Source organism: Prionailurus viverrinus, chromosome A3 (genome assembly GCF_022837055.1).
Source record: "Prionailurus viverrinus isolate Anna chromosome A3, UM_Priviv_1.0, whole genome shotgun sequence".
Taxonomy (NCBI): domain Eukaryota; kingdom Metazoa; phylum Chordata; class Mammalia; order Carnivora; family Felidae; genus Prionailurus; species Prionailurus viverrinus.
Genome location: NC_062563.1, coordinates 102,781,141 through 102,807,425, shown reverse-complemented (window position 1 = coordinate 102,807,425; position 26,285 = coordinate 102,781,141). Strand labels below are relative to the sequence as shown.

Sequence of the window (26,285 nt, the reverse complement as noted above, 5' to 3'; positions counted from 1 at the left end):
CAGGGAGCCATGTGCTGACTCTCCGATGAGCACCTGGACCCTCTCCCCAGGTCTGCTGACGGCCAGCTTTCTCTGCACCCCCTCGTGGGGTGCAGAGCCCGGCCTGATAAAATCGCTGACGCAGATTGCCGGCCCAGCTGCGGTGCTGGCATGGACCCAGCAGCCCAGACGGTCACTGGCAGTGGTTCAGCCGGTTATTGGCATCGGCGACGTTGTCCTGCTCAGACTTTAAAGGCGTAAGGCTTGCCTCATTCCTGGGTCAAACGCTAGCAGGAGCAAAGTGGGACGCGTGGACCCACCCTAAGGGAATTCCTCAGCTGGTTGATCCCGTGGGGGAGGGGGTGGAGGTCACGGCTACTGCAGACAGATACAGATGAACTGAGGGGCCAGCGGCCCTGGAGTTTCTGTCAGACTTGTGGAGTCTCTTTTGGGCTCGTGGGAGACCCGTGACATCTCTGCTACCTTTTCCCGGAAGCTGACCCACTATAAACCATCTCACCTGTCCTGAGCACGAGAAATAAAAAAAACAAACAAAAACAAAAACAAAACAAAAAACTCCCCTGTAACTTGAAATTTAGCGTTCTGGATTTCTCAGCTCACTCACCCATACGTCTTCACTGGGTATCTATTCTAAAAGGGGCACAACGTTAGGTGCTGGAGATTAAAAAAAAAAAAAAAGATGCTTCAAGACGCCGCCCTGCCTTATGAAATCCACTGTCCACACCTCTGTCCACTAGACGGTTCCAGCACAATGTGAGAAGTTACCCAAGGGGCACGTTGGGTATGCAGAAGCACAGACGAGGGAGAGACGGAGCATGTCTGAGGGGCAGGGCATGCTTCATGGACAAGTGATGCTTGAGCTGAGTCATAATGGCCAAGCGGTACTTTTCCAGGCAGAAAGGCAGGAGGCGAGGCGCTGTGCGGGGAGGGCGTGCACTGTGCCAGTGCAGAGAGGTGTGAACGAGAGCGGTGTGCTCGGGAGCGTGAGTCATGCAGGGTCGTAGGGTGTGCGGGTGTGAGTGGCCAGAGATAGGCTGCAGGTGCTGGCTGAGGTCATGGCGTAGGGCTTGGAGGCGCTGCTTTGGAGCTGTAGGACCCGACCCCTGCGGTCTGGGAAAGCCACAGGGCAACAGAGGGATGGTTGTGTTGCTCTTCCCGAAAAGGCAGAGCTCAGAGGCTATAGGTGAGGAGAGGCAAGAGTGCTGGGGCAGGGGCGGGGGGAGGGGAGGAGATGCCAGCATCTGGGAAAATAAAGTCTGTGAGGCTTGGAGCTGCATGAAGCATGCGCCCTGAGCCCGTCGGAGCAAGTTCTAGTTGCTCTGGCGGCTGGAGACTGCAGGCTGACTGGGAGTCTTTGAGAGACGGCGCTTTGCTGCGGCCCCTGCCCGCCGCCGCTCACCTGCTCACCCGGCTGCTCACCTGCTCGCTTTTGGTGTGGCTGGGGGAGGCATAGGCCTCCGGGTAGTGCTGCCGCTCGAATGGGCACTCGAGCGGCTCGAGGTGGTGCTGGCTGAAGGCGTCCGTGCGAAGGTGCTTGCGGGGCCCGCTGCTGCTGCTCTGGGAGTCGATGCTCAGCCGGCAGCTGTCCTGGTCACCTGGCATCCCCAGGCAGGGAGAGAGCTTTCAGGGGACCCATCTACCACACCCCAGGCCAGAGTGGAAGGGCAGACTCGGGCTGCAGAGGGATGGGAAGGACCTGGCTCCGGGCTGCGGGACTGTGGCCAGCTTGGGGGGTGGGCCACGTGCTGTAGGCGGGAGTTGCAAAGTCTGGGGCCACCGGTCCCTGTGGAGCCTGAGCAGACTGCCCTCCTGCACTCCCCCACCCCGACCTGCCCTCTGGCTCCCCAACACTCACTGTCGTCCATTTTCCTCTTGCTGTCGCTGCCAGGCTGAGCAATCCCCAGGAGCCCGTTGATGGAGTAGGTGGAGCCCAGAGAGTCTGACTGGGGTGACTCTGGGGGCGTTACAGCTGAGCTGGGGACTGCAGTGGGGGGGAGAGGGAGAGGGTCAGCACATGCGGGTGACACCCCTGGGAGCCCCCGCTGCCACCATGGTGGAGACAGGGGGCCCACTGGAGTGGGGGTTCTTGGATCAAGGCTGCCGGAAATGTTTCCACCCCTAAGTATGTCAGTGCATCTTCCCCGGGACCCAGCAAGGCTTTGTCGGTGGAAGGGCTCAGTCCGCACAGGTGGGTGTGTCTGTGTGTGTGTGTGTGTGTGTGTGTGTGACTGTTTTTGCTGATGGGTATGGGTGTGCGAGGCTGAGTGTGCCTGCAGGTCAGCACTCACTCAGCGTGTGTCCCGGGCTCAGGGACTTGGTGGCCACGCAGCTGTCCATGGGGAGGTTGAATGGTTGCTGCACTTTGGTCCGGATGATCCTGTAAGGAAGACAAGAAAGGCTATTAGAGAGAAGAGGAGGAAACAGGACTCATGCTGCCCTGGATCTGTGCCTTTTTGAGAGCCCACCTGGGTATCTTAAAGGCACCTCGATTACAACCTGCTACAATCAAATGCATGGCCTTATTCCTCACACCTGGTCCTTCCCAGTTTTCCCGTTTCGTGATCAGTTCCATTGGTCACTCAAGGCAGAGATACAGGCGGAGTTCACGTCTGCCTCCTTCCCTCTTCTCTCAAGCCCATCATGAGGTTCAGTGGGTTTGACCTTGTAAACCTCCCTGCTGTTGACCCCTCTCTGCATCTCACTGTCAGCAACTTAGTGCATGCCACTACCAAGTCTCTCCCTCCGGGATCGCTCCCTGGCCTGCCCCTATCTGCTCTTGACCCTTTCTACTCGATTCTCCCGATTGTAGCTAGAGTGGACTTTTTGAGATGCCAGTCGGCCGCCTGCTTAGAGTCTGCCAAGTTTCTTGTAGGGCACAGGTAAGAATATGTGACATGGCCACCCGCCTCTAAAGGGCAGTCTTTGCTGACCTTTCCACCTCAGCCTACCCCATGTTCCCCGTCTTATCTGCTGGCTTTCTTTCGGCTTCTTGTCTAAGATCTATGAGCCACAGGTCCTTTGCATGTGCTGCCTCAAGGCTCCTTTGGCTCCCCTTTTCACTTATTTAACTCTTACTCATCGTTCTTACTCAGGGACATCTTTTCATACCTTCCTAAACCAAGTCGCTTTATGCTAGCTCACATACCCGCATGTTTCTCTCCTCAGGAGGACTTACAGTTGCACTTACACAATTGTTTGTGTGGGCACTTGATTAGTACTTGATTAGTGTCTGTCCTCCCCCTAGACTGTAAGCTCCACAAGGACAAGGACTGTGTGTGTCCAGGGCCTAGCACATAAATCGAGTGAATCACACATACATGAATGAGTGAGTGAGGAAATGATTGACTGAGGTGGTGAGTGAATAATTGAATGACTAAACAAGGGGGTGAATGTTTGAATGAGGGCCGGGTTAGGGGTCATGTGGCCCAGGAAAGGATCAATTCAAGATTCTTTCATTGAATAAAAAAGGGTAGTAGCGTGTGAGGAAGGAAACTGTGGAAAGTACAACCCAGGGTGGGGTGGGGTGGGGACAGAAATGTCTCCTAGCAGTGGGGAGGTGTGATATCTGCCCGGAGGCTGGGGGGCTTCCTGCTTAATTCTTCAGCAGTAGGCCCCTCCTCAGGCTCCCTTCTACCCAAGCCAGGCCCTTCTTCAGGTCTCTGTCATGATTCCCCCAAAGCCCAGGTGCCTTGGCCCCTGGCTGCTGTGTCCCTCTTACCTATTGATGGAGCTGACACTGGGCACGGTGTCATTGTCGCAGACCCCCTCAGCCAGGAGCCGGTCTCGGATCTCCCAGGCAAACATGGTAGGGTTCTGACGCTTGTAGTCTCCAATCTTCTCCACCACCTTGGGGGTGGCCACCTTGGGCTTGGAGCCCCCTATCACTCCAGGCCGGATGCTGCCAGTCTCGTAGTACCTACTCCAATAGAGAACCCCCAAGAATTACCCAATAAGCAGGTGGGGTCTTCGGGCCGGGACTTAGCCAGAGACTCTCATTCCTCTCCAAAGCTTCTGGGGAGGGGCTTGGGGGCTAAAACGCACCCCCCAGGGCTGGCCTCAAACACTTGATGTTCCTGGCACTATCTGTTTCCCTTGCATGGGTAGGTTTATGCTGCTGCCGAACTCTGCTAAAGACCTCACCCTGGACACCTGGCTTCTCTCTTTTTCCCTCAGGCCAGTGTCTTGTGTCTGAGCTCCTGCAAGAGCCACCTGTGGAGAACAAAAGATTTCCCTTCTTAGAAAGGAAATTGTGATGCCCATGCTGCGTGCGTACATACAAGTTCACAGTGGTGGGTTTCTCTATCCGGCTTTTCTTTCTTTCTTTTTAATGTTTTTGTTTATTTTTGAGAGAGAGAAAGAGAGACAGAGCACAAGTGGGGGTGGGGGCAGAGAGAGAGGGAGACACAGAGCAGGGCGCTGTGAGCTGTCAGCACAGAGCCCGATGCGGGGCTCGAACTCACGAGCCATGAGATCATGACCTGAGCCGAAGTCAGACGCTCAACAGACTGACCCACCCAGGTGCCCTTCTATCCAGCTTTTCTTAGTTAAAGCATGACTCACTGTTCTTGGCCATCCGGGCTTTACCCTCCCCAGGAAGCCAGCTTGGATCGTTGGGCCCTCTGCCTCGGTCTGGCTGGTTCACCTTTGCTCCCCTCCCTTCCCCCCCTGGCTGGCCACTGATTTTCTACCAGGTTACATGGTTCAGGTTGAAGCTGCTTCTCATGGACTCTGGAATACCAGCCTGTCCTGGATCCCTGGCCACGTCCAGCCCCATAAGCCAAGCTCACTCTCCCAGGCTCTCCACTTCTCCTCTCCTCTGAGCACCCAACCAGCTGCTTTGGCGGATCAGAGACTTAGGTCAGGATAGCTTTGCCCTCCTTGTTCTGGAAACTCTGTGGTCTCTTCTACAATGAAATAAAATCTGGTTCTTTAAAACCCCGCTTGCCTGTCACAGCCTTCCAGGGCTCATCTCTCTGGGGCACCCCAGCCCACCCTGGGAAGCCCTCTCCTGACCCTAGCCACAGAGCACATGCTACCCTGACAGCTTCGGTAGGAAGCCAGGGCTCTCCACAGTTCAGTTACAGTTCAGGGCTCTTTGCCTCTTTAAACCAGAACTCCACTTGAATCCGTTAAAAAAAAAATTTTTTTTTTTTAATGTTTCTTCATTTTTGGAAGACAGAGAGAGACAGAGCACAAGCAGGGATGGGGTGGAGAGAGAGGGGGACACAGAACCTGAAGCAGGCTCCAGGCTCTGAGCTGTCAGCACGGAGCCCGACGCGGGGCTGGAACTCATGAACTACGAGATCATGACCTGAGCCGAAGTCAGACACTTAACTGACTGAGTCACTCAGGTGCCCTTCTTCTTGAATCCACTTATCAGTTGGGTGAGGGAGACAGGTACATCGAACTGATGCAAAGCCCCAAGTCCCCCAGTGCAGGGGCATTTTGGGAGTGGCTCTCCAGACCGTGCTATGTCAATCCAGAAGCAGGGCTTTGCTGCTCCTGGTTCCACCTGAACCTTTGGGTCAGCGGTCCTCAACTCCGGCTGCAGAAAGTTGGAATCACTTGATGGAGCCTTAGCACTGTACGAAAACTTGGGCTCATTCTCCTAAAGTTCTGCTTTAATTGGTGTGGGCTGGGGCCGAGACATACATATATATATATATATATATATATATATATATATTTAAATTACTTTACCCCAGGTGACTCTAACATCAGCCGGGGCTGTGAGCCACTGCTCTGTGGTTAGTGTTCATACGTGTTACCTGGTCATCTCATAAAAATCACAGCACCCAGGCCTGGCTTCCAGAGTGGATGCTGTGATTTATATGTAGGTCTGGACCAGGCCTTAGGAGCTGCCTCTCATCAGGACCCCCTGATGCTTCTGCCGCCGTTGCTCTGGGAGTTACCAGTTTGAGAAGCACACTCAGACATCCCTCATGGGGGGCTTAGGCCGCAGGAGCCACCTCTGATCGTGTGCCCTTCCCTGGTGGCTCCATTTCCTTTGGTCTCAGCGGTTGGCGGGGGTGGGGGTGGGGGTGGGGTGCTTTGGGGAAGATGCTCCTGTTTTAGGAGTAGAGAAGCCTATAAAAATAAGACATGAGACAAAGGAGAAAAGTGGGAGGGAGAAACGAAAGGAAGGAGAAGTGGACAAAGAAGAAGAAAGGGCAGGAAAATAACAGAAGAAGAGCAGTGCATAAGGGGGAGGCCCAGAAGTGCCGTCACACTGTTCAGGTCCCGGGGACCAAGGCTGGACATCGGGAATGGACCCGAGTCCCCTGGGGGAAGGGAGGGTGGCTGCGAGGTGGGCCGCAGAAGGCAAGCCCTGCAGGGACGGTGGCGTGTGGTGAATTTTGTGCTTACCTGCCAAGGATCTTGCTGACACAGCCATGGCTGACTCGGAGCTGGCGGGAGATGTCGCAGGGCCTCACGCCCTGGTGGGCCAGGTCCACGATGCGCTGACGCACCACTTCAGGCAGGGGTCTGCCGTTCACAAAGGCCCCTCCTAGCTGATTCAGCCCTCCGTGGCCTAAGAAGACAGTAGTCCCAGGAACAGCTGTCAGGGGCCAGGCAGGGCGGGTGGGTGGGAATTAGCCCAGGTGTGGGTGCTTGTGTGCATGAGAGACCGTGCACGTGAACTCTAACCATCGTGCCCTCGGGTTCTCCTGATGCAATGCCCCCTGTTTCCCATTGCAGAGGGAGGCCAGCTCCCATTGGGGGGCGGTGTATGATGCCACAGAGGGGCGCGCTGCAGTCTGGGCACCTCTTGGACCTGCTCAGGCTCCTCTGAGACCCTCAGCCCTCCTCTCTGAATGCCAACCCCACCACCTTCTTCCCTCCCTCTGAAAGGGGTTGGAGATGCAGAGTCTTCCTACTCTGACACCGAGCTGTGTGATGTTGGAGCAAGTCCCCTCTCCTCTCTGGCTCCCCGTTCCTTATCTATCAGATGAGGGCATTCAGTGGTCTTTACATTTGTCAGAGCCAGATTTTGTAAGCACAATTGCACTGAGAAACACAAACACAAATGAACCGAAGCAGAGCTTCTCTGCTTGAGCCGGGGCAGAGCAGGGCCCAGGCTCTGTGTGTGGGCTCCTGGCCCGAGTGAGTGACCCCGTGGTTTCTTCTTTATGGGCCAGAGGACTAACAGGACTGGCAGAGAACTCCTTGCCATCCATTCCCGGGGGCCCAGGACTATGTCAGGCTGCAGGCAGTTGTGCAGAACGTGGACAAGCCGTGGACGCGTGTGCATGTTCCTTAGCTGCCTTCCCGACTTGCCTTCTGCCCTCTGGCCCCAGCCTGTGTTTCATTCTGAGCCCTTCTACCTGTTCCAATGTATTTATTGAGTGCCTACTATGTGCCAGGCCCTGCAGATGCCCAGGTGAATAAGACAGATGTGATCTCTGTTCTTGTCTCACGGGGCTTACTAAAGTGAGGGCCCAGACCAACAAATAGCCAATTACCAGACCACGTGACCACTGCTGGGATGGGGCCCAAGTAGGGAGTTATGGGAACCACTGAAGGGGACCAAGCCCAGGCTTAGGGGACCAGAGAAGGGTTCCTGGAGAAGTCTGAACTTTGAACATAAAGAGGTGTTAGCCAAGTGAAGGAGTGAAGGGAGAAAACTGTTGCAGGCAGTGGGAACAGCATGTGCAAAGGCTTAGAGGTAAGAAAGTGCTTGTCTATTAGACTTACCAACCTTCTCAACTCTCTAGAATCCCTAGACCAGCTTGGACTAATTCCAGGGCTGAAATATCCCTTTTGCTGATGACGAGACTGGGGCTTGGAGAGTTTCAGTGACCTGATTTATGACTTAGGTGACTCAGCCCGTTTGAGGAGCAACCAGGCTCTAGCTAAAGATTAAGGCTCCCATCAGTGCTTCTTGGGTTGAGTCCTACACTTGCGTTGAGTCCAGAACCGCCCCTGGAAGCTTGGCATTGCCCCTGCGGGCCTGCACTGAAGGTGCCATGGTCTGGGCATGAAGGAGATCTTTCCACACCGGGGCATGATTTGGTGATCTGGCTGGGATGGTGGAGCTTGAGGGGTGGGCGTCAGGGGGAGCGAGCAGGCAAGGAGGAAGAGCCAGTGCCAAGCCTTCTGTGTGAGCCCGTTAAGGACTATTTACGGCCAAGGGTGGGAAGCGCCTCTCAGAGCACACAGTGCCCATTATCGCCCACTGACTTAGCACATTCAGAACTGCCTTGCAATGTCCCCTCAGGGGCCCAAGCTGGCTTCAGCAAAATAGTCAATTTCTCTTAAAAGAAAAAAAAATAGGCTATAAGCCTCTGGCCTGGGCAATAAGTCAGGAGGAAAAAGCCTGCTGGCCAAATACCCAGCAGGAGGGACACAGTGATCCATCTCCCTGGTGGAGGCAACTGGGTGAGCTGGAGCACAATTTCCACCTGTGCTCTGCTAGGCAGCTTGTCCCAGAGAGTGCTTTCCCACCAGGGCTGGGAGGACATCCCAGATGACCCTCTCCTGAGCCCATGCGGCTAGCTTCTCATGGCTACAGGCCATCCTTGGAGAATGGCTTAGCCACTTGATCCTCATTCGTCCGTCCTTATGGTCTTTTGGCTCGTTTGGGTCCAGACACTGAACACAAGGGGGCGCCAGACAGCCACCCAAACGCAGACAAGACCGTGAACTGTCCAGCTTTGTCCCCATTTTCCAGAACTTCGATCTGCCACGTCATCTACTAAGGTTCAGGTGTTTGGGGGTGGGGGCTAGAGCCTCTATATCTGGAAGCAAGTTTTCCTGCAGGTGGAGTTCTTCACCCCTAGAAAGGTAGAAGTTGAAAAAAACCAAGCGCCATTTTGGGGGTGACCTGAATTGGATATGGTGCCTTAAAAAAAAAATATATCAGCCCTATCTGTTTCTCTGTTGAAGCTGTATGGGCTATTGTCCCAAATCTTCCTGAAGGGCTGATCAGGATTCTTAGAGACCTAAGCCCTCAGGAACCCTCCTGAAGGCTTATTTATTGGATCATCCAGCATCAGTGTGAAATGGAAGGTGTTCTCATACCTCTGGCCCCTAAACTATAAATGCTCTGGTGCTTTATTTTATTTTAGTGGCTTCTGAGTGACTTTGTGTTGCTGTACAAGGAGCTTTGGGCCAGAGTCTTGCATCGACTCTGTCTGTTTTTACTTTTATCATTTGAGAAAGTTGGTAGGGTTTTTTTTTTTTTCAGCCCTACTGTTCTCATCCATTGAATGAAACTTTTTCCTGTGTCTCATGCTGACCCGTAACAAGTGCTGTAAGAAGATGTGGAAATGAGGGTGTAGGAGTATTTGGTTTGATGGAAATCCTTGATAGAAGTGTAACGTTTTTCTAATTTGTAACATTCACATGGTTGAATGTTATGTCCCAAGCTTGGACCTAGGACTGGGGCAGTGGTTCACACACTTGAGCTTGCATCAGAATCACTTTGGGAACTTTTAAAAACACAGGCTGATGAGCCCAGTGCCCTGAGTTTCTGAAGCAGCGGGTCGAGGGTGGAACCATGAATTTGTTTCTACGAAGTTCCCAGATGCTGCCGATACTGCTTGTCTGGGACCACACGTTGCAAACCACCGGTTTAGGTTGGACAATGGCAGGGAAAGAAAACTGAGAGGAACTAAATATTTGTACATCTACCACCTCAGCCCTACCTTCTAAGAATAATAATTCATATTATTTGTATGTTAAAATTTTCATTTCTTTTTATCTCAACGCGTACGTATGAAGTGCCTACCACGGCTCAGGTACAGAGCACTGAGGATGCCATCTTGAATAGGACAGGAAACCGGGCCCTCAAGGAACTTACAATCTTTGGGGGATGCAGTCACATAAATTGGGAATCACCATGGTGAGGGAGAAGTTTCTTGAAAAAGGTAAGTTCAGGTGTTAGGGGAGCCCATAAGTGGTCGGGTGGAAGTTGCAGGGAGGAATGACCAGGAGGTTACCAGGTGAAGAAGTATCCACAGGAAAATAAATCCATGCACAAGGTCTTGGCGCTCTCAAGGCACTGGAAGACATTTACTGTGGTGTAGGACAGACAGGTAGCAGGCTACCTAACAGAAGATGGAGATGGCCCGTATGGTTTGAGGCGTTGAGCTGAGTCCCCGTAATGGAAGGACTTTTGTCCTTCCTATGTCCGGTGTGGGGGAGTGGAGTCCTTTGGGTGAGTCACCACCAAATGCCCAGAGGTGGGTGCAGCCTTCCTTCCTGCACCGGGATGGGCTGGGCCGCCCACCGTGCTGACCACCTTTCCATGCAGCTGTGGATGAGGTGGGCTTTGAGGCCGGAAGCCGGGAATGAGTGAGAGCTCCTGGTTGGACTAGTGGGAAGGTGTGAACCCGAAAGAGGTTGGAAGCTTCCTAAGCAAAGGCCCTTTGCATGGTCTGGAGCGTCATGGGTGGGTATGGTAGAGGAAGACAAGACTGCTTGGCCAGACACGAGCAGGTTCTGAGTGCGGAGGCCCTCAGACAAGGGGATGCCGACTTTCCCAGGGCCACAGAAGGAAACTGAGGGGTTTCGACACTGAGGGGTTTTGATCCTTGCAAAACCCCAGATGAAACCTGCTGTCCGGAAGTGTATACTATGGAAAAGTGCCATTCAGGAAGGCATTAGGATTTTCTTTGGTAATTTCTTCACTCGGTATAGAGCTCTAAGGAACAGGAATGGTAGGAGGAAGAGAAAGACGCTCATCGCTTAAAATTCTTGTTACGTGTACCAATCCCAGACCTTTAAGACACATGGAGAATTTTCCTGGGCCCATAGTCCTTTATACAAGTCTCTGTCATGTCACTGAGGGCACTGATAAGTCTCTTTATTTATATTCCAAAGGGCCCTCCTCAAGGCCAGGACCTTTGCTGTCTTTGTCTACCTGGCACCTGTCATAAAAGTCGAATTAATGCTTCAGTATATACATGAGATAGAAAAATGCTTTTCAAACGTGTGGGGCTGTTGTGATGGTCACATCACACTGACTCTCCACTGTGGGATCTCTAAGTGGCAGACTCCAATACTCTCCTCTTTCTTTCTGTCTCATTCCTCACGCCTCTGCCCGGTCCCAGAGTGACACTGGTGCAATGTGTTGTTCTGGGAGAATTTCCATGTAACTCCCTAGGGATTTTTGCTTTATCTCCAAAGGGTGTCAAGGTGGAAGTTTGACCCTTGGTAGGACTATAGCGGGAGGGGCTTGTGGCTGCCTTGGGATGTCCTTTAGATCAAGCATGCCTACTCCCCTTCCACGGAGGAACAGCCTTGCCGATGCTAACTGGGCTCTGCCATACTTAGCCCGGTGGTGATGTCCCTCCCCAGCACGCTCGCCGGGCCTGCAGTGCTCACCCACTGCAACCTCCCAGCTGCTCCCCTTGGCCTGGTGCCTTTCTGGAATAAAGGCCAGGGCCTCAAACCATTCCTAAAGGAAGTGTTCCAGGACCACAGAAACCTAGTGTTCCAACCTCTTGTTCCATCTTGCACCCCAAGTCTGCACGTCAGATTGCACTGGCATCCATGGTTATGGGTTCCCTGGGCACATTAGGACTTAGACTAGCACAAAAGGGGTGGGCATGCTGAGAGACAGCCTTCCGCATCTGGCTTTAGCCCCGTCTTGCTGCGTGGCCTTCGTGTCTGTGCCTTGCACTTCTCTCCCCAAGGCTAACTGACTGGGGCAGAGACAGTAGCTAGGTAAAGCTATTGCTTCTACTTCTCATTCATTTTGCATTGATGCCTCGCCTTTCTACCCGTTCTGGAACCCTACTCCATAAATTAGCCTCACATTTCTTTTTTTTTTTTTTTTTTTGGTTTAAGTTTATTTATTTTGAGAGACGGGGGGAGGGGGCAGAGAGAGAGGGAGAGAGAGAATCCCAAGCAGGCTCCGCACTGTCAGCGCAGAGCCCAATGTGGGACTCGAACTCGCAAACCACGAGATCATGACCTGAGCCGAAATCGAGTTGGATGGTTAACCGACTGAGCCACCCAGGCGCCCCTCCTCACTTTTCTTTTGTGTTACTTACCTCTCCCTTTCTACTAGGTCTTTCCCTGTACCTACAAACTCAATTACATTCTTCTATGCCGCTTCCCCAACCCCTCCCCGTCCCCCCAATATTCCCCTCGTTGACTATGAAATGTTTTCTGATGATTGTTTTCAACCAGACTTCTCGAGAAGTAGTCATACTTGCTGTTCCTATTTCTTTCATTTCCTTCCTTGCTATTCGGTGGTCAACTCACTGTGTGCCTCCAGCTTAGCGTGTGCTCAAACTCGGTACTGGATGGACGGCGAGTGGTTCCGTGCTAGGTTCTCCCCCTTAAAGAAGTTTCTGTGACAATGCTGTCTCCTGGTTTCTTATACCTTCAGACCTGCTTTTGTTTCTCTTTACTGGGCTCTCTTCTCTCATTTGTTCTATTATATATGTATATATATACATATTTTTTTTTCAGGCTTTTCTCAAACCCCAGTGCTTCACCCACTTTATACCATCATCCTTGGTGATCACACGCCCACTCTCATTGCACCCATGTACTGATGGCCCCATGGGCATCCCTGGGATCTCCAGCCCAGAACTTTCCCCTTCCTTTTATATCCAGTTTCCTACTGGAAATCTCCTGTTGGGTGATAAAGAGCCTCCTCTCTAGTGTTGTCTTGGTCAGTAAAAGCACCAGCTGCCACGCAAGCACAGAGCCTGCCTTTGGCTTCATCTCCCACCACCCTCAACCACAATGTGCACCGTGCCCTCCCTCATTGGCTTCGGCGTGACCTTAGAGCTACCAGTGCGTCCTTCTGCCTTGGGGCTTTTGCACACACGGTTCCCTCTGCCCGAGGGAACCTCTTCCCCTCTTATCTGGTTAACTCCTGCCCATCCTGTATAGGTTAGCACAAAGTCACTTCATCCAGGTGGCTTTGCTTTACCCTGCAGAGTAGGTTAGGGCCCGTGGTTAGACACCGTCCATGACATCGTTTATCTTTCTTGCAATGCAGTCATTCAAATTTTAATTTCACATTCATTTGCATGATTATATACAGGAGTAATGACTGTCTTCTCCCACCAGATCGAAAGCTCCATGAGGGCGGGACCGGGTCTGTTCTGTTCATTATTAAATGGTATTAGGTGTTCAATTAATATGTGCCACATGAAAGAACTAATGGTCTTTAGTGTCTTCCCTTCTGCTCATAGGGAGGACTCACTCAGCCACGACATTTTTACCTCTTAAATATTTACCTAACCAGTACCTTCCTAGCCATCTCCAGTGTTCACACATCCAAATATTCATTTATCCATTCAACGTGTATTCATTGAGTACCTACCACATGCCAGGCACTTTACTGGGACTGATCATATAGAATTGATGCCTGATCGGTCACGATCTCGCGGTCCGTGAGTTCGAGCCCTGCGTCGGGCTCTGGGCTGATGGCTCAGAGCCTGGAGCCCGTTTCCGATTCTGTGTCTCCCTCTCTCTCTGCCCCTCCCCTGTTCATGCTCTGTCTCTCTCTGTCCCAAAAATAAATAAACGTTGAAAAAAAAAATTAAAAAAAAAAAAGAATTGATGCCTGATCTCATGGAGCCCCTAGTCTAGAAATAGGTAGATATTCAAAAAGTAAACGCATAAATAAATGGATAATTCTTGCTAGGATAGTGCTAAGAAGGACACAATAGGGTGCAGTATTAAAGAATAAGGGGGTGGAGGGTGAGACATAGAATTAGTTCCAGGTGACCAAAGACAATCTCTCTAAGTGATGTATAATCTGAGACAAAGGTGGGGGTTAACTAGTCCCCTGGACTCACTGGTCTTTGCTCTCAGTATGCACACATGGCCTTTTGTGGGGAGCAACCCATCTAAAACCCGAGTCTGACCGTGTGCCCCCCGGTATTGAAGAAACCCGCTGGGGTGTGGTCCCATCTCCTATGGGTGACGTCTAAGCTACTAAATCTGGAGGACAAGGTCCATGTGAGCTGACTCTGGCTCACCTCTCCTCTCCAGCCTCGATTCCTACCTGCCTGAGCCTTATTTCTGATGGCCCAGCAGTGCGGAATTGCATGCAGCTCTTTCATAGCATCCAAATCCTCCCCTGTGTCCTTGTTTGTGCCGTCCTCCATGCCTGGAGTGGCCTTTCCTAACCGTCTCCTGATTGATTTGTACGCATACCTTGAGTCACTTCAGGAAGCTACCTCCTCCAGGAAGTCTCCCTGCCTTTCCTGCCTGTTGTCTCTGGTCCTTCCTTTTAAACATGCCGGGACATAGTCTCTACCACTACACGTGGCAGAATATGCATCTATTTATACTGGCTGTGTCCTGCTACATAGACTGTGCCCCATGAGGGATGATTTTTTTATATCTCCGAAGCACTAATATCTAGTATAATCCTTGATGCACAGTGGGCACTCAATAGATGCTGGCTAATTATTGGAAGAAAGGAAGGAAAGAGGGAAGGAAAGAAGAAACAAAGGAAAGAGAGGGAAGAAGGAAGGAAGGAAGGAAAGAAAGAAGGAGGGGAGAGAGAGATGAAAAGAAGGAGGGTGGAAGGGAGGAAGGGAAGGAAGGAAGGAAGGGAGGGAAGGACAGAGGGACAGAGGGACAGGAAGGAAAGTAAACAGGCCCCAAACAAGCTTAGTGAAGCCCACACATTCTTCGCGCTAAGCAGAATTCTGTCTTGCAAAGTCATATTCTCTTAGACACGAGCTATTTTAAAAGGGGTCCAGATATCACAGTCCAGGAAACGAGAAATTTGCCCTCCTGTAGGAGCCACGGGATGAACACAGAGGCCTTCCTTTACATCAAGCCTTTGACGTCAGCATGAAATGTGTGGGCACTTGTCATGGCTCACTTACAGCCTATTTGGTCTGCAGGGGCTCCCTGTCACTCCCATGGGAGACTATCACCAAGGCGGGCCTGCAGGCTCCAAGGTGAGAAGCCTTTTCCTTCTAACCCCGGCCTTGGAGGGCCTATGGAGAAAGATGCGGGGACACCTACACAGAGTGACTCTCACGGAGTTTACGGCTCTGGTGGGGAGACTAAAGTGCGCACCGAGGGAAGGAGCCACAAGAGAGAGCTCGGGCTAGGGATGACTGCTGTGTCATGTCAACAGCTACCCCTCCTGGGACCTGGACACCCCAGAGTCAGAGGCACACTTGAGGAGAAGTTTCTGGCTCAGCGCTGCTTTTACATCTAACAGGATCCAGTTGTTAAAAAAGAAACTGGTGGGGCGCCTGGGTGGCTCAGTCGGTTGAGCGTCCGACTTCAGCTCAGGTCACGATCTCGCGGTCCATGAGTTCGAGCCCCATGTCGGGCTCTGGGCTGATGGCTCAGAGCCTGGAGCCTGCTTCCGATTCTGTGTCTCCCTCTCTCTCTGCCCCTCCCCCGTTCATGCTTTGTCTCTCTCTGTCTCAAAAATAAATAAACATTAAAAAAAATAAAAATAAAAAAAAGAAGAAACTGCTGTCCCAGGTCTCAGTGCCAAGAAGCTCAGCACTGTGCTCTGTGTTCAAGGCCAAGGACACGACCAAGCCAGTCCTGGAATCCTGTTTCCTCAGACCTCTCTGACATTAAGTAGCATTATCAGTCAGTGTCTAGTCAGAAGACCTGTCCTTAGGTATTTCCGCAGAGATGCTTCAATGTAGGAGCTTGCTTATCTGGCTGCTGGAGGGCTGTAAACAGAGCACAAAGAAACACTGAGGTAACCCTGAGGTGGTAACTGCCGAAAGGAGTCACTGCTCCTAGGGGAAAGAAAGGGAAGAGGCCTATTCTGGCCTGGTCATTATCTTGCTCTTGGAAGTTTCTGGAATGCCTTAAGGGACAGGCAATAATCCCAGCTCTGGCTTCCCCGCTCCTGGAGCCCCTGCTGAGATGGTTATTCATAGATTCTTGGGCTTGTCCATGTTGATTTATTCTCCTGGTCCATTGGGCTCTGTCCCTCTTGTGCCTCTGTGCACTTTAACGAAGCCCAAGAGGTCTCCAGGTTGGGAGGCCATGAGGACAAGCTCCAGCTCCCAGCTTCTCTCATCCTGTCATCCCGGTAAATTTGAGGGTCCCTGCAGGCCCTTAGGAACAATAGGATAAGAAGTTTGGCTCCCTTAGAAGCTCTGCCTTAGATCAGCCCAGAGGGTGGGAGGGTTTAGCACTATTCTTTCCTCCTCAACAGGGAGAGAGGGCTGGGAGGGGCAGAGGGAGGGAGACAAAGGGTGGGGAAAGAGGTCTCCCCTGGATTAGTCTCCAGCTGGGAAAGAGACAAATTTGGTGTCTTGCCAGTGTTGGACTTAAAGAAGAGGAAAGAGGGGAAGGAGGAAGGAAGCAAGGGTTATTTTCAGGATTCAACCTCCTTCCCCCATTAGTCAATGCTTAGGAATAATACTAAGAGCCCATCTGCAGGAGGTACTTACTCCAAGTGCATCTTTTCATTGGTTCCCATGACAACCCTTTGAGGTAGGTAGCACATTGTCCCCATTCTACAGATGAGGAGATGGGGAGCAGAGGCCCTGTGGAACTTGCCCAAGGCTGCATCATTACAAAGGGGCAGAACTGAGACTCAGGCATAGGGCCTCCAGGTGCCGCTCGGCCCATCCACCCCCGGCCCCGCCCCTGGCAGCACGGGGTGGTTCCAGAACAGTCAGCCCCTCCTCTAAGAGCCACAGTGTCTTCACATCACCTACCAAACAGGGGTACGTTCCAAAACCCACTTCAGGATCCTCCTCAGGTTTTCATTTCGTTGAGGCCCTAATCTTTCCTTTTTTATAATTTTCTTTAGTCATAAATTTGGTTCTTTTTTTAAAAAAAATTTTTTTTAAGTTTATTTATTTATTTTGAGAGAGACAGGGACAGCATGAGTGGGGGAGGTGAAGAGAGAGAGGAGAGAGAGAGAGAGAGAGAGAGGGAGAATCCCAAGCAGGTTCCACACTGCCAGTACGGAGCCCCACGCGGGGCTCGAACCCATGAAACCATGAGATCGTGACCCGAGCCGAAACCAAGAGTCGGATGTTTAACCGACTGAGCCACCCAGGCGCCCCTAACCGAATTCCGTTCTATTTCCCCGTACTCTTCATGTTAATCCTGCACTCTATTTCCATGCTTCGCCACTGCCTTTGTGCCCAGTCTTTCCTGCTCTGGGTTTGATCCTTCTGCCCTCTCATTTGATTGCCTTCCTTTCCTTTATTTCCAGCCCTTGCTGACTCCCCCTGCGCCTCCCATTCTCGTTTCCTCCCAGCCCTTTCCCTGCCCCAGTCCCGTCAAAGACGACAGAGCCCTCCCACCACCTCTCCCCTGCCCATTCACCCTGAGCGTTCCCTTCTTTCTGCCTCTGCGCTCCTTTGGCCGACCCCCTCCCTGCATCATCTTTATTGCCTGCATGACTGCTCAGGTTCTTTATCCCATCTTCCCCTCAAAGGCATTCGCAGCTCGGCTGTTATTCTTGTATTAGCATTGAACCCATTAAAGCTAATTTGTTTGCCCTAATCTCCATTTATTTTTCCCTAGTTGATATTAGATTTCCCTTTCTATTGCTCCAGCATGATTTTCTCTTTGTCTTCCTAATGGTCTACCCCCCTCTCTCTTCCTCTATTAATCTGGTTGGCTTCACCGTGTGTTTCAAGGCCTTTCTCCGCCTCCCCCAGCCCTTAGATTAACCCTGTCACCTCCCTCCCGGGAAGGGCCCCAGTGCATGGATTTCCGAGGATGGAGCTGCTGTAAATGTCAATAGACCCTTAAGCTTCCTAAGAAAAGTCCCACTTGACGTGAGGCCCTGCCCTGTCCTGAAGGCAGTCAGGATGCCTGGAACTCAGGGGCTGGGGAGCTGGAGGCACGTGGGAAAACACGGGCTGTTCTGAAGGGTCGCCAAACCCGAGGCTTCCCTGGCTAGGCTCCCCGCTGGGGCTGTCTCAGAGATTTCTGGAAGCCTCTGCAAGCTTTCTCAGATCCACACATTACATCGGTAAGCCACACAGTGGATGGGCCACTTTGTCCCTGTGATTAAGGTTGGGTACCATTTCTCCTCCTTCCTTGGTTCTCCAACTAGAGGCACGCTGCCTCCTCTCCCAGAAGAGGTGAAGCCTCCTCTCTGAGGATGTGAATTTGGGGTGGCTAATCTTCACCTTGCACTCACGTTCCCCCAGATAGAAGCCTTCCTGGACCAGCTGTCAGGGACAGCTGTCAGGGACCTCCACTATCCCCTACCTTCCCCCATCCCCGACTGCCCCTGTCCATGGCCCCCTATCTGAATCTCATTAGGCCTCTCTCGGGGTCGATGCTTTGTCTGCATAGCTAGATGCCTAGCTCCTTGAAGGCAGGTGCAGTGTCCTATCTGGCCATATAAGCTTGCCTTGTAGGGGGACAGCCATGCTCCCACCTGTTTGCATGTTGGAATCACCTAGGGCATTTGCAAACTTTCTACTTCTGGTCAGTTCAACCAGACTCTCTTGCCATGGTGTCCCTAAATCTGTATTTTAAAAAGTTCCTCTGGTGATTGCCCAGAGTTTATATCCACTCATTAGATGCTCAATACATGCTTATTGAAAGCATTAATTAATTGATTGAACATAAAGTTCTGGTCAGAGGCTTCAGTGGACCTCCAGTGCTGGCTGGAGGTTGATTAGAGGTCATTCTTCTCGGCCCTTCTCACTGAGTTTAGATGTCTCCAGACTCTCCGGAAGTGACACACCAGGGGCTATAGGAGAAAGGTCTCGGGCCTCTGCATCTGGGGGGGGAGTAGGGAGACCTGAGAGGTGACAATGCCAGCACGCCCTGGGCACGTACTTAGAAGCCCAGCAGCCACACAAATCACTGTGCCCCACCTTTCTATCACCCTCCCTGGGGTCAGAGGCCTGGGGATATTAATGTTGTTTTTTAAAATATGGGTCTATGTTAAAGCGATTTTCAGTTCGTTAGATTTCAATTCAATGAGTACCCCCTCTAAGTCTAATAATATTCCAGGCTGGATGTGTGTGGGGAGATGGTTTCTGCATAGAAGACACAGTTCTTGCCCTTGAGAAACTTACAAGTTAATAATCCCTGACACGTTATAGAACCTTAAAATTTTAAAATCCGTTCACATGCACATCTCCTTCAATTCTTTCGACAAGCCTGTGGAATATCTATGGTGGGGGGTGTGCACATGTGTGTGTGTGTGTGTGTGTGTGTGTGTGTGTGTATGAGGATGAATCATCAATAATTCACATCCTGAGGACATATGTTATGTAACGTTAGGCCAGGTGCTATAGCTTAAAGTTATAATGTTATAAATGTGGGTGTTGTAGACATTGACTTAAAAATCACCCAGAGGTGGGGAGGGGAGGAAGAGGCCAGGTAGCTTGAAGGACCCCTGGTGAACAAGGGAGGACTTGGTGGCAGAGGGAGAGGCAGAAGGAGGGGGGAAGGAAGCAGCGGCCGGCAGGTGGGGTAACTGCAGTGACTGAGAGGCCAGAGGTTCGAAGGACATCTTGAATAGAAGTGAAATCACATGAAGAAGAGAAGTGGGAAATTTTGCCTCACCTAGAGGGTTGAACTAAATGACCTTGGAGATTCTCTCTAATGGGGATTCTATGCTTCTAAGGTCTTAATTAAGATAAGAGGTGGCTGACAAGCTCAGCAAGGAGGTGGCTGGAAAGGGTGAGCTTTGGTCTGAACTTGAGGCAGTTGGAAGGGTTTTGTGTGTGTGTGTGTGTGTGTGTGTGTGTGTGCAGGTGCAGAGCCCTCAGGGCTGAGGTGGGAAGGGGAAGAAGGGGAGCCTGGCCATCCTGTGGAGCAAAACAGGTAGGAACAAATGAAGAGGAACCGCGTTTTTGAGCCCGACACACCGAGCAAAATGTGTGACAAAACCGCGTATCTGTGTTTTCCACACCTGATGGCAGCTGGGCCCCCAGAACCATAGCCAGCCCCCCTGGCACCATAGCGAAGTGGATTACACACTCTAGAAGCCACACTCACGGCTGCATAAGGAACCAGGAGGGGACAGGCAGAGGTAGACTCAGCCTGCAGGTTATGGTTTCAGGGGAGGGAACAGGGGTGCTGAGACCTGGGTTCCACCCACTCTGTGACCCTACCTGGCTTTGCCTCAGTTTCCTCATCTGGTCTGAAGGCAGAAAATGATCTTTATTGTCCTCCCGATCCAACAGCTGCCACTCCAGGAATGCCCTCAGGCCTGGGAGCGGAGGTCAGACACCCCCGGGAGGGTGTGCACAGAGAGCTCTGTGGCGGGACGTTGGGCAACTTTTCCACACAGGAAGCTACCAGTGGGTGGCCCTGAGGCCACCTGTAGGAAGATGAGGGAAAGTGGCACACAGTGGGCCCCCTGGGCTGCCACGTGACCTGCATGATGACAGAGAGAGACGCTCTGGCTGACTGACTATGGAGGTGGCCATGGGCAGTATCTTAATGCCAGAGTTGTGGGCCCTTCCAGAGCATTCTTGGCCAGGAAGGGGAGGTGACCCGTCTAATGTCACAGACTCACTTCATGGCACAGTCAAGACTCAGGTTTTCTGACCCAAATCCCTGTTGGTTCCACCCTCCAGGAGGCCCTTTTGGACCTGGGCACCACCTTGGCTGGGGCCAGCTTGGCAGACAGAGGAGGAAGAACAGTGTGGGGATTGGGCAGAATGTGTTCTGAATCTCAGCATACCCTGAAAAACATTTCTGCTCCTCTTACCAGCTTATTCATTTGTCATTTTTATTTGCTTATGTGGTGAACCCAGACTCAAGGGTCTTGTCTGCAGGTTCCGGGTTTACGAAGCAGAGTCCTCTCCTCTGTGGGAGCACTGGGGTGGACACCACAAGAAAAGTTCTAGAGAACCCATATTGGTTTCTCCTCCTCTTCTGTCAGTCCCAACAGATGCTTCTACAGCTGGTGTCATTTGGACCTAAAGCAGCCAAGGGTCCATTCAGGGCTGGGTGGAGGGCTGACCCAGATCACCAACCTGCAACACTCAGATTGTTACGTGTTGAACTGTGTCCCCTCAAAACTCATATGTTGAAGTCCTAACCCCCAGTCCCTCAGAATGTGACCTTATTTGGAAATAAGGTCTTTGCAAATGATCAGCATGAGGTCATTAGGGTGGGTCCTAATCCAACACGACTGCGTCCTTAAGAAAAGGGAAATTTGGGCACACAGTGATGACGCAGGGAGAATGCCATGCGAAGACTGAAGTTATGTTGCCACAAGCCAAAGAACACCAAAGATGGCCAGCAAGCCACGGGAAGCTGGGGGAGGGGCATGAAAAACAGACTCCCCCTCACAGCCCACAGAAGGAACCAATCCTGCCAGCATCTTGATCTCAGACTTCCAGCCTCCAGAGCCGTGAGACAACAACTTTCTGTTATTTCAGCCCCCCAGTTTGTGGTACTTTGTTACGGCAGCGCCAGCAAACGAATGCACAGATCAACAGGGTTCTAGCTCTGAACTGGATCCAGCAGGTTCAGGGAGGCGTCCTTGGGCTACTCTCCTGGGATATTTGGCTGCCTCTCCAAGTGACTTCACAGTATAAGGCAGGCTCAGTCAGGCAGAGGGCACTTTCTAACATCTGATCCTCTCTATGTGCCCCTCTCCTCTTGCCTTCACTATGGTTCCTACAGAGCCACCATTGTGGTCTCCATTCCAGATCCTTCTATCATGAGGCAAATTCTTCTTTAATGTCAACATCAGCATAACAAAGCCTCCGTGTAGGTGTCCATCACTCTTGCCCAGCCAGGCTGGGTACCTGCCCCCCAACCCCCAGTCAATCAGGACCTCCAGGCCTCTCCCGCTTTCAAGAACCTTCCAGATTGACTTTAAGGGTTGGTTATGGACTCACCTAACATTTGCAGCGCCCTTTCAAAGTGTTGGCAAATGAGTGATTCTTAAATTTAATTAAATTTAATAAATAGCAATCGGGCCTTGGTTTTTATCGGAGATGGGTTTTCATAACTCTGTGAGAGAGGTGGGGCTAGCGTGTGCGCTGGCTTGTGCACAGCCAGCTAAGAGCAGACTTGAGACTGTATGTCAGTCTGATCTACTCTTGCCCACAGCCAGATGGGAAATCTCGGTGAGGCAGGGCTGCTGTGCAGGAAGAAGGGCTGTCTCCCCGGCAGGCTGGCTTGACAGTCTCTACCTGTGAAAGACCTCTGGCTGGGCCTTGGTGGGCTGACTATGGATCTGTGGTTCTCAAAAGCTGATCCACAGCAGAATCACTGGGCACCTGTGATGGGTGCAGACTCCAGGGCCCTACATCTGTTAATAGAGCCCCGGGAGCTTCTGATGCTGGAGTGAAGACCACACTTGAGAAACCCTTGTATAAAGCAGATTTTTAAAACGGTCATTTCATTTAGTGAATATTTACTAAGCACCTAGCATATGTCTCCTATGTGCCAGAGGGGTTTGGGGCACTTAATTCATAGCCTAGAGAATCTTCTAAGCTTTGGTCCTTACAGATGGCCCTAAATCTGGCCATTCGCCCTGCCAAGCTGGTGCCCAACATCCACGAGGAAGGACCCCTGTTGGGCCGGTCTTGCCCAGGCCTGCCAATACTTGCTATTTCCAGGGGTCACTGCGGCCCAACCTCAACAGCCCCCATCGGGGGCCTGCGGCAATATCGTGTGAAAGGGCCAAGTGCGCTTCACGTTGGGAAGGCTTTATTCGCTAAGCTCAAATGTACGAGGTAGGTCAACTCCAAAACAAAAACATGCTGTTGGAGGATTATGTCAAAATTACCATCATCGGGGTGCCTGGGTGGCTCAGCTGGTTAAGCATCTGACTCTTGATTTCAGCTCAGGTCATGATCTCGTGGTTTGTGAGATAGAGTCATGTCAGGCTCTGTGATGACTTCTTGGAGCCTGCTTGGGATTCTCTCTCTCCCTCTGTCTCTGTCCCTCCCCCACTCATTCTCTCTCTCTCTCTCTCTCAAAATACATAAATAAGCTTAAAAAAAAACTACCATCATAGGCATTTTCAGAGCCCTCGTTTGATACAGGATTTTATGTCCAAGTGCTAGGGATGTAGAGAGAACAAAGAGTTCTCGCTCTTGCCTAGCTCGGAGGCCAGTGCAGTGGGGAGACAGACCAGAGGGTCACTAAAGCTGAGGGGAGCAGAAAGGGTCGGGTTAGGGAAGTGGAATGTGGGTGGGACCTTGTCTAAAGGGTAGGAGTAGGGATGATGTTCCAGGCAGCTGCCATCGCATGGGCAAATGCACAGAGGTGGGACTGCATACGATGTGTTTTGGAAACAAAGACTAGTTGGCTGGAACATGGGTTTGCATATGGAAGTTGTGGGAAACAGTGTCAGGGAAGTGGGATAGAATGTTCTCAAACTGTATACCAGCGGTTTGCCCACAAACACCTGTTAATGATTGGATGAAAAGGAAGCACAAACAGGACTCTAAGATTATTTTGGAAAATCACCAGGCTAAGATACTCTGGAACAGGGATGGGAGAGGAGAGAAATCAGAACATTTTGGTAATGCGAATCATCTAGCTATCACAGATTATTGCCAAGCTGTTCCCCTTAATAAAAATACCACAAAGCCCAAAGAGGATAAAATAGGTACGTGGCTCCAGCAAGAGAGCTAAAGGGACTATGAAAATCAACAAGGGAAGTGTGAAGTCAAGCCAGGAGAGGATGCAAGTTTTCATGCACGGTGAGTAAAACCCTCCCAAACATGTACATGGAGTGCACTTGGCCCAGGCTTCCTGACCCTGACAGCAGGGTTGTATCAACAACACCTTAGCCTGGCCTCTCTGGTCAAAGCCCCCTATAAATCCCAGCTGACGTTCTGTTGCTGTGTATCCTTTGCCCAGAGCTGACTCTGGTCCCTGCCGGCTGCACACACACCTAAGACTCCACATCTCTGCTCCTGCTGGTCCCTCCCAGAGTCCTCTGATGGAATCCTGCCCCTGCCTCGGCGCAGGCACCCACCCCTGCCCCGATCATTGCCCCGTATATCCTCCTCTCCCACGGGCTCAGCATTTTGTGTCTATCTGGACTGAGGTTTTTCCTTTCTCTCCTGGCTTGTGGCTGAAAGTCTAATTTGTTTCCATTCTCTCTAGAATGTCAGCAAGAAGGTGGAGGCCGGGTGTCTTGAGTTCTGCAACCCCAAAGCCCAGAACCTACTGAAGGGTTCCATGCATGTTCACTCGTTAAACTTAAAGATAGAGTACAAATGTCCTTTGAGACAATTTGGAGTTAGAGCTCAAGGCTTATGTGGCCAGGGGATGAATGATTGGGTGAGAGGGCGAGGGTGTGTCACAGGACCCCGGAGTAGCTAAGCGTGGGCTACGGGGGCGGGGGGAGGGTGTTGGTCAGAGACCTGTGCAGGGCACTGCCAGGCAAGTGCAGGCATGCGGGGAGTCAGAGGCAGAGAGTAGAGGGACCCTGGATGCTTCTTTAGGAGCTAGAGTATACCCTCAGGTGATCCAGGCCCAGGGGCCAGACTGGGCACCCACTTAGAGAAATAGGTCAGGAGGAGAGGGGACAGTCTCAGGGCATTAGAGGTTGGGAAGAGAAGCATCTCTAGAGAGTGGTGGGCCATGTGGTTTGTGAATCTGAGAAAGAGGAAAAAGTAGATGATGATTTCTATGGCTGGTGTCATGGGTTAAATGTTGTGTCCCTACCACCCCCCCCACCCCCCACCCTACCCTCCCACCCCCCCACCCCCCCGCTCAAATTCATACGTTGAAGCCCTAATCCCCAGTGTGATGGTATTTGGAGGTGGGGCCTTCGGGAGGTAATTAGGGTTAGATGAGGTCATGCGGGTGGACCCTTATTTTTTGTTTTCATTTTTCAATGTTTATTTTTGATAGAGACAGAGCATGAGCGGGGGAGGGACAGAGAGAGAGAGGGAGACACAGAATCTGAAGCAGGCTCCAGGCCCTGAGCTGTCAGCATGGAGCCTGACATGGGACTCAAGCTCTGAATGGCGAGATCATGACCTCAGTCGCCCAACCAACGGAGCCACCCAGGCACCCCACGGGTGGACCCTTATGATGGGATCAGTGCTTATAATTAGAGCTTATAATAACGCTTATTCTTACCAGAAAAGACACCAGATCCTTCTCTCTCCAAGCACAGGAACCAAGTAAAGGCCATGTGAGGATACAGTGTGACGTCCCAGTCTACAAGCCAGAAAGAGCATCCTCACCAGGCTCCACCATGTTGGTATTCTGATCTCATACTCTCAGCCTCCAGAACTGTGAGAAATAAATATCTGTTGTTTCAGCACCCAGTGCATGGCACTGTATTGTAACAGCCTGAGCTGACGAAGACAAGTGGCTGGGATGGAAGGTGTAGGGGTGATGGGAGCTTCTGAAGAAATCTCAAGGAGAGGTGTCACAGCCCTAGGGATGCTCCAGGGCATCCAGGGCAGCAGAGAGCGAGACAGAGGGGCAACTCGAAAAAGCTGTGTGGGCAAGTGTCCTTACTCTGGCGCAAAGCCACTGGGTCCCTTAAATGACCGGCACATGTGTGCCAAATATCATATTCTTGGAGAGCAGGGGGCTTGTTGAGAAAGTAAAAGGGAGAGGTGGGGGCCCAGGGACATGGCTTCTTCCTTCCTTCCTCCCTTCCTTCCTTTTAATGTTTTTGTTTTGTTTTGTTTTGTTTTGTTTTTGAGACAGTGTTGGGGGGGTGGGGCAGACAGGGGGACAGAGGATGCACTGACAGTGAGAAGGATGCAGGGCTCGAACTCATGAACCACGAGATCATGACCCAAGCCAAAGTCAGACACTCAACCGACTGAGCCACCCAGGTGCTCCCACAGGGCTCCTTCCTTGATGGTGGCAGTGCAAATCCTCTGTGATGGAAATGCCTTCCCACACAGGAATGTGCATCTTTCGATTTCACGGAATTGGGGTGCTGCACCCACCACGCGGACATCAGGCAACTCCAGCCTCACATCAACACTAGCTGTTCTGATACTTGTCAGGAGACAGGGCACCTGGAAGGTCACACACACGTCCACCGAGAGCGTGACCACACGGCAAGCTCCACGTAGCAAAAAGTATAGTGTGCTGCGAACTCAATCCCAGATCCTAAGGAACGTACGACGTTGTGCCACTAAACGGAAAAAAATTACACCTTGAACTCGAAGGTGGTTTGTTCACCAATGCACTTTCTCCTGCCACCCTTGCTCAGTTGCATTACATCAGTGAGCGCATCTGCCTGCTCTGCAGGGAAACATTGTTTGAGAATCACTGATTTATGAAGGTTATACAAATATTTGTGGATCAAATTACAAAGCATTCATGATGACGCCATATTGTTTGTGATAATCAGCTCATGCAGGTGCTGCAGCAGGCGTTGTGCGTCCGTGAGATTGAGGTGCACACTCACGTGGCCCCTGCACATTTTAGTGAAC

The 26,285-nt window shown here is 51.7% G+C and overlaps 1 protein-coding gene across 1 annotated transcript in view; it reads right to left on the bottom strand.

Annotated features, from left to right (window-relative positions):
• Positions 1–25,018, bottom strand: part of PAX8 (paired box 8) — a 44,765-nt gene extending 19,747 nt beyond the window's left edge. The window contains exons 1-6 of the mRNA XM_047853101.1: positions 24,964–25,018; positions 6,367–6,532; positions 3,719–3,919; positions 2,289–2,377; positions 1,856–1,981; positions 1,420–1,595 (exon numbers count right to left, since the gene is read on the bottom strand). Coding sequence (XP_047709057.1) covers positions 1,420–1,595; positions 1,856–1,981; positions 2,289–2,377; positions 3,719–3,919; positions 6,367–6,532; positions 24,964–25,018 — 813 coding nt within the window. The remainder of the gene's footprint in view (positions 1–1,419; positions 1,596–1,855; positions 1,982–2,288; positions 2,378–3,718; positions 3,920–6,366; positions 6,533–24,963) is intronic.
• Positions 25,019–26,285: the final 1,267 nt, after the last annotated feature.